This window comes from Jaculus jaculus, chromosome 15 (assembly GCF_020740685.1).
Source record: "Jaculus jaculus isolate mJacJac1 chromosome 15, mJacJac1.mat.Y.cur, whole genome shotgun sequence".
Classification (NCBI taxonomy): Eukaryota; Metazoa; Chordata; class Mammalia; order Rodentia; family Dipodidae; genus Jaculus; species Jaculus jaculus.
The window spans coordinates 35,850,097-35,864,998 of NC_059116.1; the positions used below are offsets into that span (position 1 = coordinate 35,850,097).

The window sequence follows — 14,902 nt, forward strand, 5'->3', positions numbered from 1 at the left end:
CATGGGAGAGAAAAATCACCAGTGAAGATACCCAGCAGTGGACACTGCAAGCCTTATATCTGGCCAGCCAGGCCAAATGAGCCAATGGGTGCAATAATGGCATGTCTGTTATGGGGGAAACCAATTGCTCTAATTGGACTGGAGGCCCGCTCCATGGGAGGGAATACATGTCTAATACTGAAAACCTACAACAGAGGTAGTCATGAGCCCTAAGGGTGTAATGTCTGCTCCTGTCTTATGCTCACCAAACTGCCCATTAGCACTTCTTTTCATGTTCACACATATATTAATTCTATTTTCTTTTTTGGTTAGAGAAGCTTCTCTTTCCAGATGTGACCTTGGGATGACTCGGAAGTTACCATGAAAAGTGACAGAGGAGTGCTCAGCACTGCAATATCTCTACCACACCCTCCAAGGCTCAGGGTCCATTGCAGAAGAGGTGGCAGAAAGAATGTAAGAGCCAAAGGAAGGGTAGGACTCCTTACAATGTGCTCCTCCAGACACAAAAATGGCCTGGATATCCATGACCTCACAGTGCCTGACATTACATACACAAGACCATCATAACAAGAGGAAAAGACAATAGCAATATAAAAGACTGATTGAGACGGGGTGGGGATATGATGGAGGGTGCAGTTTCAAAGGGGAAAGTGGGGGGAGGGAATTACCATGGGATACTGTCTACAATTATGGAAGTTGTCAATAAAAAAAAATAAAAATAAAGCTGGGTGTGGTGGCACACTCCTTTAATTCCAGCACTCAGGAGGCAGAAGTAGGAGGATTGCCATGAGTTCAAGCCACCCTGAAACTCCATAGTGAATTCCAGGTCAGCCTGGGCTAGAGTGAGACCCTACCTCAAAATACCAAAAAATAAAATAAAATAAAATGGAAAAAAAAAGACTTTGTGTGGGACTCCATGACAGGAAGTGTCCAGAACAGGTGGACTCACAGATAGGTAGTTCATAGTCGACTTGTGGGTATCAGGGGCTAGGGACATGGTGATACTTCATAGGGACAAGGCTTCCTTTGGGGACCATGGATGTCAATGCAGGAAAGAAAAGAAGGTGTGAAGCTGGGCATGGTGGTGCACGCCCTTAATCCCAGCACTCGAGAGGCAGAGGTAGGATTACTATGAGTTCAAGGCCACCCTGAGACTCCATAGTGAATTCCAGGTCAGCCTGGGCAAAAAAAAAAAAAAAAGAAAGAAAGAAAGAAAGAAAAGAAGGTGCGAGCCATGCTTGTAGCAAGTAGAACTTTTATTAAATAAATTTTAAGGTTTTTTTTCCCAGACCAAAGAGAGGTGATTTGAAGTTTAAGACAATACTTGACACCTCCCACCTGAACGCAGCAGGGACAGGGGGCCCGTCCAGGCACGGGGTATCTGCTGTGACATGAAATTCAAACTAAATCAAACCCAAAATTCCCTCCCTGTCCTTCCTTTCCTTACTTCCTTGTGAAAAAGAGAGAGAGAGAAAGAGTGTAAGAGTGTGTGTGTGTGTGTTGTCCAAAATTTATTTAGCAAGTGGAAAGTTCAGGAAACAACTAGTAGCAGAAATAAAGGGTATCATACAAACCACGCGAGTCTTCCGTGGAGTATAAAAATGGTATTTACAGCTCGTAAACTTGTACTAGAAGGAAACGCACGATGCCACGCGCCAGCACGCACTCGTGAGGCTACCCGTGGGGGACACCGATGTACCCCGTGAGGCCCCAGGACACACACTTGGAGTTTGCACACATACAGACAGACGCAGTCACGCGTAGGAATGTGTCAGAACGATTATCAAACTGGAATAGCGAAACAAGTCATCAGATTTTTTTTTTTGTTCTTTTCCTTATTTTTTTCTTTTTTTTGCTTTTTGTTTTTTGTCTTTTTGTTGTTGTTGTCAGTCAACGTATTTTGGTAGAAACAAAGGGAAATGCTGTAGGGTTTTTTTTTTTGTATTTTTTTTTCTTTTTACATTTTCTTGTTTGTTTTACTTTGACTTTAGTTAGGACTGAGACCTCCCTCACCCCCCTCCGCCGGACATCCAGATTAACTTGAGTCTGGCTACGTTCCGGGAATGGCAGGCAGGCCGGGCAGCTGTACAGGGGTGTCTGTCCCCACCCTCACCCCCAGCTAGGAAACAAAAATTATCCCTTCATTTTTTCCCTCCCACTTTTTTTTTTTTTTTTTGTCTGTTTTGCACCTGCTCAAAAAGACCAAAAAAAAAAAAAAAAAAAAAAATCAGGAAAGAAGGAAGAACAACACCCATTGAGGTCCAAAGATTTCTACGAAGCCTGCAGAGTCCCACAGAGGGGCAGTTGGCTGGTTTGCTGTGACACGTCCGACACGCTGGGTGATCTTGGGTACAAGACCTTAAAATTTGAAGCTGGTGATCGAGGGGCAGCGGGCTATGGCTGCCTGCCCTTGGGGGTGGGGGGACAGCAAGAGACAGGGGAATACCCAAGCCCTGTGTGTCCCTGAAGGAAAGCTAAGGACATAGGAGTAAGGCTGTGACTGAGGGACATGGGGATAGAAAAGGTTCTGGGGTCTTTGTGCCAACATCTGGGAAACGGGGACCTGGGACCAGGGGCACCAGGCAGGCTGAGCATCAATGGTGGCGGTGACAGCAGGGACCCAAAGTTCTAGAGGTATATGGTGCTGGAGGGTTCCTTGTGTGATATTCCAGCAGGAAGTGGCCTTCCAGCCAGCCAGCCTCAGCCTGTCCTTCATGTCTCTCTGGGTGGCCACCTCACAGTCACCCTCTCTTGGATAGAGGGACCACACAAATGTTTAGTCCCATGGTCTATACTCCAAAAAATATATGAACTGTCTATAACTCTATCTATGTGTATTTATAGGAAATTCCAATTCAGTGTAGGGAAGGGGCAGGGTGCAAGGACACCCCCAGGCCGGGGACAGGGGTGGGGTGGCAGTGTTCAGTGAAGCTCTGGGATTCTGCACTCATGACACACCATGAGACAGACCACCATGCCTATATGTCCCACTCCCTGCGGCTCTGGGGCAGTTTCACATTTTGGGGTGGCAGGCAGGAGAAGGGGACACTGGAGAGGGGGGCTGGTGTCCAAAAAGGGCTGTAATTTATGGGAAAGTCCTGGGTCATTCGGAAGTCCTCGTGGGATAGAAGAACCTTGCCCTGGGGAGAAGGGATGGGACCTGGGTGGAAGACACCATGTCCTAATTCCCTGGGATCATGGCCAGGTTCTGGGTCTAGACATCCAAGCATCCCCCATATCTCCCTAAACTTCAGAAGCCAGTGGGTCCAGCTTGTCACCCAAATCTGCTACCTTCATCTGGCGATGGGGTACAAGTATAGAATATTCTTTTTGTGCCCTGATCCTTGCCACAGCAAACAATCTAGGGAGGTAACAGGTCCCCTCCCCGTTTCCCACCCCTCCCCCACCCCATGTTTTGTCCCATCCCTGCTGTGTCCACCAGTGCTGGCCTTGGTCACCAGCACATTTCTTGCAGGGTTGGCAGGATTGTGATTTTTAAAAAGAACAAATCAGGATGAGTTCATCAGAGCTCTGTAGGGGCAGGTTCTGTGCTGAGGAAACTTGGACAATCATGAGTGGCTCTGGTCTGTCACTGCCCCATGAGCCCATTTCACAGATGACCCTAGAGTTTGGCATGAACTCTCAGAGTGGCTCTCATTGATGATTCAGTTGTTAAATTTGCTGATAGAGTTGTTTGGCTTTGATGAGGAAAACAACCTTTGGGGTATTTTGTTGTTTGGATGTTTGGGTTCCCTCCCACCATGATCTTAACCAGTTGGTCATGAATTAGAAGACAGAAGCAAGCTGAGGGTTGACTGCAGCTGGTGAGGATGGAGATGGGGGGACAGGATGGCACTGTCCCTACCTCCTCCACTTCAGTTCTGTTCCAAGCTGGGTTAGGCATCTGGGATCCAGCCTTAGGGTCTGGGGTGCATTGAATATCTTTTCTCTGGTTTCAGGCTTCTCAGCCAGGAGAATATATTCACTGGATGGAATAGAAACCCCACCCAACACATCCTACACCACAGACCCACATTCCCTCCTCTCCTGTGAACTTCTAGTCATCCTTCAAAGCCTTCTCCTGGAAGCCCTTTTGGTGAGAGCTCCTGGCTTCTCCTCACCTCCCACCCCAATGCCACCCTCTACTCCACCCAGCCAAGGTTACAGGGGAAGGATCTTTATCCCCAGGCAGCCTCTTGGAGCACTGCTCCGGCCCCCAAGGAATTAGGGAGTGAGTGTGGGCTGGGAGGGGGTTAGGTGAAACCCGGGATGGGACAGGGCATGGGGCCGCCTGGCGGCTCACCTGGGCCGTACCCACGGTTCGGGGTGGCTGTGGGCATGGTCAGTACGGGTGTCCTGGGTCTTTGGGCCTCTTCAGCTGAACCTTGAGTCTCTTCATACCAATCTGAAAGCCGTTCATGGCCTGGATGGCGGTCTGTGCGCTGGCGGGATTGTCAAAGCTCACGAATCCTGAGGGGACCAGAGTGGATTATGGCCATGGATGTTGGGGCTGTCGGCTACCAGGAGGGTGCTAGGGGCTCATGTGTGCTCACAGGGGCAGCCTGGACATAGGGCAGCCCCTCTGGTTTTGTGTGGCTATTTCTGAACCTGAACACCTAATCTGCAGAAATTTCCACTTGATAAAGGAATGAGGTAGTCATGAGATTCCCTACCTGTCTTTCTAAGCCCTGGATGAAAACTCTGTGCCTCCCCATGCGTGCTGGTGGGTCCCCAGCTCAGTGTCAACATGGGAGGGCTCCCTCACCAGACACCTCTACTGGCTGTGAGCTCCCTGGATGAGGGGACTTTGCCCTTGTTCAGGACTATGTACACAGTGTAGCCCCTCACAAAACACAGGATATTTGTGTTGAATGATCTGAAGCCTTGGAAATGTCACATGACATTCCCTGACATATAGTGGGTACATCTGAAGTGTGTCTCTGATGAATGTGCTTCTTCATCTCTGTCTCCACAGGGTCTAATGAGGCCCAGGCTGGCCTTTAACTTGCTATATACATGAAGATGACCTTGAGCTCCTGATCCTCCTGTGGGTTCTAGGCAGTCACTCTACTGCTGACCACACCCCCAGCCCTCACTGTGGGGTCCAGGCTGTCACCCTACCACTGACCACGCCCCCAGCCCTCACTGTGGATTCCAGGCTGTCACTCTACCCACTGACCACGCCCCCAACCATCACTGTGGGTTCTAGACTGTGACTCTACTGCTGACCACGCCCCCATCTATCACTGTGGGTTCTAGGCTGTCACTCTACTGATGATCACACCCCCAACCATCAGTGTGGGTTGTAGGCTGTCACTCTACTGCTGACCACGCCCCCAACTATCACTGTGGGTTCTAGGCTGTCACTCTACTGCTGACCACACCCCCAGCCCTCACTGTGGGTTCTAGGCTGTCACTCTACCGCTGACCACGCCCCCAACCATCACTGTGGCTTCTAGGCTGTCACTCTACTGACCATGACCCCAGCCCTCACTGGATTCTAGGCTATCACTCTACCAGTGACCATGACCTCAGTCCCTGGTAGATTCCAGTCCCATGTTCTGCCACTCACCGAAACACTTGCTCTGGTTGGTGGCCCGGTCCATAAACACCTTGGAGGAGATGATATTGCCGAAGGGCAGGAACATCTGCGTCAGCTCCGAGTCTCCAAACTCCTGGGGGAGGTGGTAGATAAACAGGTTACAGCCTTCGGGACCTGCAGGTGGGGAGAGAAAGACATAAAGCCCCCAAGGAGAGGAGGCAGAACCCCCGGGGTGGGGTGCAGCCCAAGCCCAGGACCTGGTTTCCAGCTATGGATGGATGAACACTTCTTGAGAAGTCAAGGGAAGGGCAGGGAGTGAAGGCTTAGCGGGATCCCAGAGTCCTTCCACATCTGACCCATCCATCAAGTCAGGCGTTTCTTCTCCCCCAGTCCTCAAGCCAGCTAAATCCTTCAGCCCAATCCCCAAATGACTCCAAGTCCCAGTTGCCTATCCATCAGCCACAATCTCCTGGCACTTTACAGAAGTTCCACAACCCAGAGGGAGGCATATGGAATCTGGTATTATCTGTCTTACACTATGCTCAAAGAAATCAGCATTTAAGACAATTCTGGAAACCAGGTGTGCTACCATATGTCTGTCATCCCAGCACTCAGGACGCTGAGGAAGGAGGAGGGCAAGTTCAGGACCAGGGCTAGGTGGAGCACTCGCCTGGCATATGCACAGGGTCTTGGGTTCCATCCCCTGCACTGCACAGACCACATGTGGTGGCACATGCCCGTCATCCCAGCACTTGGGAGTGGAGACAGGAGAATCTAGAGTCTGAGGATAGCTTGGGCTACAGAATGAGACTGTCTCAAAAAAATAAAAAGAGGGCTGGAGATATGGCTTAGTGGTTAAGGTGCTTGCTGGCAAAGCCAAAGGACTCACATAAGCCAGATGCATGAGGTGGCACATGCATCTGGAGTTCATCTGCAGTGACTAGAAACCCTGGTATGTCCTTCCTCTCTCTCTCTCTCCTTGCAACTAAATAAATAAAAATATTTAAAAATCAATAAATAAAAAGAGGGTTGGGGAGATGGCTTAGCAGTTAAGGCACATGCCCATGAAGCCTAAGGACCCAGGTTCAATTCTCCAGGACCCATGTAAAGCCAGATGCACAAGGCGGTGCATGCATCTTGAGTTTGCCTGCAGAGGCTGAAGGCCCTGGCACAGCCATTCTCTCTCACTCATGTAAATAAAAATAAATAAATAAACAGAACAGAAAAAATAGAAAAAGAAAACAGGGGCTGGAGAGATGGCTTAGCGGTTAAGGCACTTGCCTGCAAAGTCAAAGGACCCAGATTCAATTCCCCAGGACCTACATAAGCCATATGCACAAGGCAGCACATGCATCTGGAGTTCAATTCCAGTGGCTGGAGGCCCTGGCACACCCATTCTCTCTCTACCTACCTACCTATTTCTCTCTCTCAAATAATAAATAAATAAATAATTTTTTAAAAAAGAAAAAGAAAACAGATGGAACTGGGGAAATGACTCAGTAGTTCAAGGTGCTTGCCTGCAAAGCCTGCCGACCCAAATTCAATACCCCAGTACCCACGTAAAGCTGGATAGGCATTTGTTTCCAGTGGCAAGAGACCCTGCTACAGACACACACACACACACACACACACAAAGGGTGAAAACACATATGCAGGTGCAAGCATCCTCCTGCAAGTGCTGTGAGCCACACCTACCGGGGGTGTCATGCATTTCCTTTAAGACATGGTCTCTCACTGGCCTGGAGCTCATCACTAGGCTAGACTGGCTGACCACTGAGCCCCTGGGATCCTCCTGTCTCCACCTCCCCAGTGCTGAGATTATGGACATACAGCACCACACCCCGCTTTTATATAGGTGCTTGGAATTCCAGCTCAAGTCTTCATGCTTGAGAGGCAATCACTTTACCCACTGAGCTCTCTCCCCAGCAGCCCCCAGTACATTCCTGAATCACGTACACAGCAATGCCATTCTTTTAATGAAGTCCCCATCTTTCTTTTACCTTTTAAATTTAAATTTCATTTGTGTGAGTTATTTGGTTTTTTTCCTTTTTTTTTTTTTTAGGTACGGTCTCACCCTAACCCAGGCTGACCTGGAATTCACTATGTAGTATCAGGGTAGCCTTGAACTCACGGTGATCCTTCTACTTCTGCCTCCTAAGTGTTGTAATCTCCAGGCTGACCTGGAACTCACTCTGTAATCCCAGGATGGCCTCAAACTCACAGCATCACCATGCCTGGCTTCATGTACCTTTAATATGGGGTTGGAGTAATAAGCCCCCAACTCTCCTCTCCCCAGAAGCTCATCATTCCTCTCCTCTCCTCTCCTTCCTTTCTTCCTTCCTCCCTCCCTCCCTCCCTCCTTCCCTCCCTTCCTTCCTCTCCCCCCCCCCGCTTTCTTTCTTTCTTTCTTTCTTTCTTTCTTTCTTTCTTTCTTTCTTTCTTTCTTTCTTTCTTTCTTTCTGTTTTGAACCAGAGAGACAGAAAGAGAATGGGCACGTCAGGGCCTCCAGACGCTGCAAACGAACTCATGTGCCATTTTGTACATCTGGGCTTTACAGGGGTCCTGGGGAATCAAACCCAAGTAGTTAGGCTTTGCAGGTAAGAGCCTTAACCATAGAGCCATCTCTCCAGCCCTCATCATTCTTCTTTCGCAAATGGTGGCATTTGGTTCATAGTGACACACAGCATCACAGCAGCCTTGATAGCAGGCCACACTCCTGCATTATTGGGGGACAATGTCCCAGGTCCTTGTGGATGCCGGATGCCACAGATGCTCCAGTCCCTTCTGCATAATGGCTCAGCCATTGCATACAACCTGAACACATCTTCCCATGGACTTTACCTCACAACATCAGAAACAAGGTACAGGTCTGGTAAATGATGGTGACAGTGAAGTGTTCGGGGATTAATGACAAGAAAATAATTAGAGAGCCAGGCATGGTGCATGCCCTTAATCCCAGCACTTGGGATAGGAAGATTACCATGAGTTTGAGGCCACCAGTGAATTTCAGGTCAGCCTGAGCTAGAGTAAGACCCTACCTCAAAAAAACCAAAAAAAGAAAAAGAAAAAGAAAAGAAAAGAAAAGAATTTGTTCAGTACAGTTACTCTTCTTGGGATATTTTCTGTGAAACGTTGCTTGATTCACGGGTGGTGAGTCCATGGAGGTGAGGGGTGGACTCAGCTGGCCTAGGAGGCTAGAGTTGGAAAAGGGCAAAGGAGACCTTCAGGCCACTCACCCAAAAAAAGACAAAAAAAAAAAAAAAAAAAAAGGAGGTTGGGCCAGGCATGGTGATGCATGCCTTTAATCCCAGCACTTGGGAGGCAGAGGTAGGAGGATTACCATGAGTTTGAGGCCACCCTGAGACTACATAGTGAATTCTAGGTCAGCCTGAGCTAGAGTGAGACCCTACCCAAAAAATAAAAAAAGAAAGAAAAAGAACAGGAGGTTGGGGCTGGCTCAGTCAGTAAACACTTGCCACATGAGCAGGCCCAGAACCCACAAAAAAAAAAAAAAAAGTCAGGTGTGGTGGTGTGTGTCTGTAACCCCAGTGCTGGGGAGGTGAAGACTGGAGGGTGTCCACCAGTCAGTGAAGCCAGTCTAGCTTAACTGGTGACAAGGATACCTGAGGTCATCCTCTGGCCTCTGTGCTCATACATCAGCATAAAATGAAAAGGGCAGGGACCCTACATGGCTGAGCCTGCCCTGATAGCACCCTGTGGTGAGGGGTCCCCGAGAATCTGTGGGGGTCCTGAGAAAGGTCCCATGTCTGGAGCTGATGGCTGTCCATCTTTCTGGAAATACATGTGGTTGCCAGTAACTATCTAGAAACCACACTCTCTACCACAAAGTGGGCACAGGACAGGGATACCACAGAGCCCAGGGCTCTCCTCCAAAGCCTGGCCCCTGCAAGCTGGCCCTGGCAGCATGACCTCATTCACAGGCCGAGGGCAGAGAAAAGTAGGCGAAGCCAGGGGAGAAGTCAGTCCCCTGGCTGATCTACTCTGATAGCCATGCTTGCCAAGGGAAGGCCTGGGCATCTGCTGTCTTCACATGTTCCCCAGGACCCCAACTCCTCCACAGAGAGAGACTTTCCAGGAGGACCTGAGTGCACACTGTATGTCAAGAACAATTGCTTGTCACTTCACTGAAACACTTCCTGGCTCGTGTTGCAGATGGGGAAGCTGAGGCACATGCTGTTAAATGCCTTCTTGTGATGTCATAAGTCAGAAGCAGGTGAATCTGAACGTGGATTGCTGGATTCCAGAATTTTTTCCTCCCCATCCTTGTTCCCTCATTCCATCATTGGCCTTGGTTCTCCTAGGAAGGCCCCAGTTGACCCCAGATGCCACCTCAGGCAAAATCATGCCATGCCCCAACCTTAAAAATGGGTTCCTCTTCCAAATTGCAGAGAACTGGCAAATGCAACCAAACGAAGTGGGACTCGCTGCTGAGAAGGAAACTGAGGCAGGGAGGGTCCCGGCCACCTCACCTTCTCGCTGCTGCTGCTGCAGGAGGGGCGGCGGCTGGGGGACGCTGTGTGCGATGGGAGTGATCGCTGTGGTGGGGTACATGGCTGTAGAGAACAGAGCAGGGGAGAGGGGCACATGAGGTTAGATGGGGCAGGGAAGGGAAGGGCAATGGGCAGGCCAAGCCATGACATGGGGCAGGCACAATATCTTATGTAAAGTCCTAGAGGGTCATGTCAGGGTGAGGACGGGATCTTATGTAGAGTCATGGAGGGTCATGTCAGGGGTGAGGACAGGATCTTATGAAGAACCATGGGGGCCAGGCATGGTGGTGCACACCTTTAATCGCAGAATTTGGGAGGCAGAAGTAGGTGGATCGCCACGAGTTCGAGTCCACCCTAAGATTACATAGTGAATTCCAGGTCAGCCTGGACTAGAGTGAGACCCTACCTCGAAAAAAAAGAAAAGAAAAAGAACCATGGGGAAGGTCAGGCCAGGGGATAGAGACAAGACTGAAGGGATGAGGTTAGGTTGGGCTGTGACTGGAGGAGCAGGGCTATGCAGGCAGAACCACAGAAGAGGTGGATAAATACCATAGACTAGGTGGTCATGTCTGAGGGTTGGAGCTACAGGGGTCAGGACCCTGAGGGGCCAAGGTGAATATGAGGGGCATCAGGGAGGGGTGAGTGCACAAGCTGACAGGCCTGAAGAATGAGATTACAAATGGGTGTGGAGCCTAGGCCACTTTTACAAGGGCCAGAGAAAGGGGTAGGTAGGGCTTTAAAGGAGGAGTGGCTAGAGGCTGGGGAGTGGCTGGGTACAAGGCCAAAGACAGGATGAGGCCTGAAAGTGTGTGGACTTGGTGTGGCTGCTGCTCCCTACCTGTGTACTGCTGGACTCCGGAAAAGGCAGGGTGCAGCGTCTCGGCCACCGTGGGGCTCTGAGCTACGGGACAGACGTGGACTGAGTGGGGCAGGTGGAACCAAAGTCCTCCATCCACCCCATGCTCAAGAACCATGATGACACCCACGAGTGTCCCAGCTTCCCTTCTGTGCCAACCCTCTTATGAACAGGGCGGTCTTTGGCTCAGAGGACACTCACATAGGAAGTGACAGAAGCCAAACTAGAGTCACCCCATCTCACAGTCCCCCCAGGGGACCCGCTGCAATCTCCTCAGCCAACCCCAAACTACAATTCCCTTTCCCGACGTCCTGAGCCCCATCTGGGACCTCTGGTGGCTGCAGGAGAGAAGAGGGTGTGTGAGGGTCACCCACACTGGTGGGCCTGGGGAAGACAGAGGGAAAGTTGCCCTCTAGTGGCCAGGGGTGGGCGAATCTCCAAATCAAGTTTGGAGTGGACTGGACAATTGCTTCCAAATAAAATATTAAGGGCCAAAGAGATAGCTCATGGTTAAAGGTACTTGCTTGCATAGCCTGACAGCCCTAGGTTTGATTCCCCAGTACCCATGTAAAAGCCCGAGGTACAAAGTGGTGCATGCATCTGGAGTTTGTTTGCAGGAGGCCCTGGCATGCCCATTCTCTCAAATAAATAAAAAGTATTAAGCCAAGCATGGTACCTCATAGAGCTATCACCCTAGCACTTGGATATCTGAAGCAGGAGGCTGGCTACAAGTTCAAGGCCAGCCTGTGCTACAGAGACTCTCTCAAACAGTAAGATTTAGCCGGCATGGTGGCGCACGCCCCAGCACTCGGCAGGCAGAGGTAGGAGGATCATCTTGAGTTTGAAGCCACTCTGAGACTACATAGTAAATTCCAGGTCAGCCTGGACTAGAGTGAAACCCTACTTCAAAAAACAAAAAAAATATATATTTTATGCATATATGTGTGTGTGTGCATATTTTGTGTAGAGGGGTGCACGTGTGTGCACACACAGCGTGGAGAACACAACCTTGGATGTCATCCTCAGGAGTGCTGTCCACAATTTTTGAGAAATGGTCCGGAGCTCACCAATTAGACCAGACTGGCTGGCTGGAAAGTCCTGGGCATCCTCCTGCCTCTACCGTGTAGCCGTGAGATTACAGATCCTTGCTACCAGGCCTGGATTTTGTTTTGTTTTGTTTTGTTTTTCAAGATAGAGTCTCACTCTAGCTCAGGAACTCACTATGTAGTTTCAGGGTGGCCTCAAACTCACAGGGCTCCTTCTACCTCAACCTCCAGAGTGTTGAGATTAAAGGCATGCATCACCATGCCCTGCCAAGCCCAGATTTTTTATGTGGGTCCTGAGGAGTGAACTCAGGTCCTCAGGCTTGCAAGTCTAGCACTTTACCACTGAGGTGTCTCCCAGCCCCTACAAACAACACTGTCCATGGTATCCTTCTGTGTTCTGGGATGTCCGCAAGCCCAGCACTGGCTTCATGGTCAATGCCATCAGGGACCACCCCAAGTTACCTGGGTAGGGCACAAGGCCATTGGCATACACAGTCTCTAGGGCAGGATGGCCACCAGGGAATGGCAGAACCCCAGCAAAGCCGTTGGTGATGGGTGCCACGAGGCCAGGAACGGCGGCAGTGCTGAGCAGTGGGGGTGAGTGCAGCCCTGTGGAGCACAGCAGGATCAGAGGAGCTGTGGGCGCTGGGGGGTCCTGTCCATGTGTCCTGAGGTCATGTCAACAACCCCCCCACACACACATACACTGTGGCTCTCACCAGAGGCAGGGGCAATGGGCGTGGCAGGCAGTCCATTAAGGCTGACAGCGCCAAACTGCTGGATATGACAGGGTGAGAAGGCCACGCCGGGGCTCAGGTAGCTGCCGGAGGTGGACAGGACTGTCGTCTGCTGCTGCATGAGCTGAACGAGGGTAAAAAGGGGTCAGTTGAATCAATGTGGTCTGAGATCATGGCTCACAGAGGAAGGCCCAGTCCTCAGGAACTGGGTTGGGATCCGGACTCAGCCAGAAATGAGGGCTCAGCTTGGAATCAAGGCTTAGCCTTTGATCCAGATCAGTTAAAAACTGACACTCAGGCTGGAGCAATGACTTAGTGATAAAGGCATTTGCCTACAAAACCAAAGGACCCAGGTCCAATTCCCCAGGACCCATGTAAGCCAGATGCACAAGGTACATGCATCTGGAATTCATTTTCAGTGGCTAGAGGCTCTGGTGTGCCCATTCGCTCTATCTGCCTCTTTCTTTCTCTCTCAGATAGATAGATGATAGACAGACAGACAGACAGATAGATACACAGACAGAAGATAGATGACAGACAGACAAACAGATAGATATAAACTGAGGCTCAGGCCAAGAATGATGGCTCAGGGCTTTAATCTCAGCACTCAAGAAGCAGAGGTCAGTTATCCATGAGTTCAAGGCTGAATTTCAGGTCAGCTGGGGCCAGAGTAAGACCCTGCTTTAAAAGAAAGAAAGGAGGGAAAAGATGGAAGGAAGGAAGAAAGATGGGAGGAAACTAAGGCTTAGTCTTATATCAAGGTTTAGCCTTGGATCAGGATTTAGCCTGGATTCAAGGCTCAGCTATTTATCATGGCTCCATCAGGAACTGGGGCTCAGCATAGGATTAAGGCTCAGTACAGGTTCAGTGCTCAATTGGAAATTGAGGCATGACCAGGGATCAAAGTTCAGTCTTGGACTGGGGCTCAGCCTGAGATCAGGATGCAGTCTAGGATCAGAACTCATCTAAAAATTGAGATCATTTTGGGATCAGGGCTCAGCTGGTGTCAGGATTCAGTTTAGTTTTAGGGCTCAGAAACTGAGGCTCAGCCTGGGATTGGGGCTCATTTAGAAACTGAGGATCAGCCTGGGATGAGGCATAGTTAGAAATGTGGGCTCACAGTAAGCACTTCTCTTAATATTCATACCCTTATATTAATGCTACTCTCACTTTGGGTAGAGAATCTTCTCTTTTCAGATGGCAGTGACCTTGGGACGACTGAAAAGGAATCATGGTGCTGGAAAGAAGTGACTAGAGGACTGAGTAACATCTCAATCAGTCCTTCCAAGGCTCAGGGTCTAATGTGGAAGAGGTGGTGGAAAGAATGTAAGAGCCAAAGGAAGGGTAGGACTCCTTACAACGTGCTCTCTCCAGACACAAAATGGCCTCGATATCCATGACCTCATAGTGCCTGACACTACCTACACAAGACCATCATAAGAGGAGAGAAAGATCATGACATCAAAATAAAGGAGAGACTTATTGAGATGGGGAGTGGATATGATGGAGAATGTAATTTCAAGGGGGAAAGTGGGGGGAGGGAGGGTATTACCATGGGATATTTTTATAATCATAGAAAATATTTTTAAAAATTGAGAAAAAATAAAATAAGATTAAAAAAAAAAAAAAAGAAATGTGGGCTCAGCACAGAATCAAGGCTCAGTCTCGGTTCAGAACTTAGCCTATGATCATCGATCAGTTAGCCTAGGCCCAGCTTGGGATCTGTCTAAGAACCAGGCTCATTCTGGGATCAGGGATCAGCCTATTACAGCTCAGTCAGGAATTACAGTTTGACCAGGATTTAAGACTCAGCCAGGTCAGATCTCAGCTTGAAGTCACTCTCATGTGGGGAGGTGAGCCAGGACTGAATGTAATCTAGATTAAAGGACAGCCAGGATCTAGGCTCAGCTCAAGGTTTTGGTCTTAATTTGAGATTAGGGTTCAACCCAAGGTAAGGATGCAGCCTCAATTAGAGGCTCAGTCTGAGCTTGGCCTCAGATTAGGGTTGGTGGCTGGGACTGCATCTGTCCAGAGCTGGGGTTTCTGCCTGGGCTTGGGGTTCAGGTGATGAGGGAGGCTGTGTTGGGACTGAGGCTCCAGAATCAGCCTGATTTGAGTGCCAGCTCCAGCAAGGACAGAAGCCTGAGTCCAAGATGGAACGGGAGGTGGTAAGAGGGCACAGAGCCATGCCAGAGATCAGGGAGGGAAA

The 14,902-nt window shown here is 49.7% G+C and overlaps 1 protein-coding gene across 5 annotated transcripts in view; it reads right to left on the reverse strand.

The window, feature by feature from the left end:
* Nucleotides 1-3,414: 3,414 nt before the first annotated feature.
* Nucleotides 3,415-14,902, reverse strand: part of Celf5 (CUGBP Elav-like family member 5) — a 36,156-nt gene continuing 24,668 nt past the window's right edge. For 3 of the 5 annotated variants that reach the window (XM_045134810.1, XM_045134809.1, XM_045134813.1), the window contains 6 exons: nt 12,676-12,817; nt 12,419-12,565; nt 10,893-10,955; nt 10,034-10,117; nt 5,573-5,716; nt 3,415-4,470 (listed from right to left, as the gene is read on the reverse strand). In XM_045134810.1, coding sequence (XP_044990745.1) covers nt 4,343-4,470; nt 5,573-5,716; nt 10,034-10,117; nt 10,893-10,955; nt 12,419-12,565; nt 12,676-12,817 — 708 coding nt within the window. In that variant the 3' untranslated portion in view covers nt 3,415-4,342. The remainder of the gene's footprint in view (nt 4,471-5,572; nt 5,717-10,033; nt 10,118-10,892; nt 10,956-12,418; nt 12,566-12,675; nt 12,818-14,902) is intronic. The other 2 variants (XM_045134812.1, XM_045134811.1) reach the window with 1 other exon arrangement.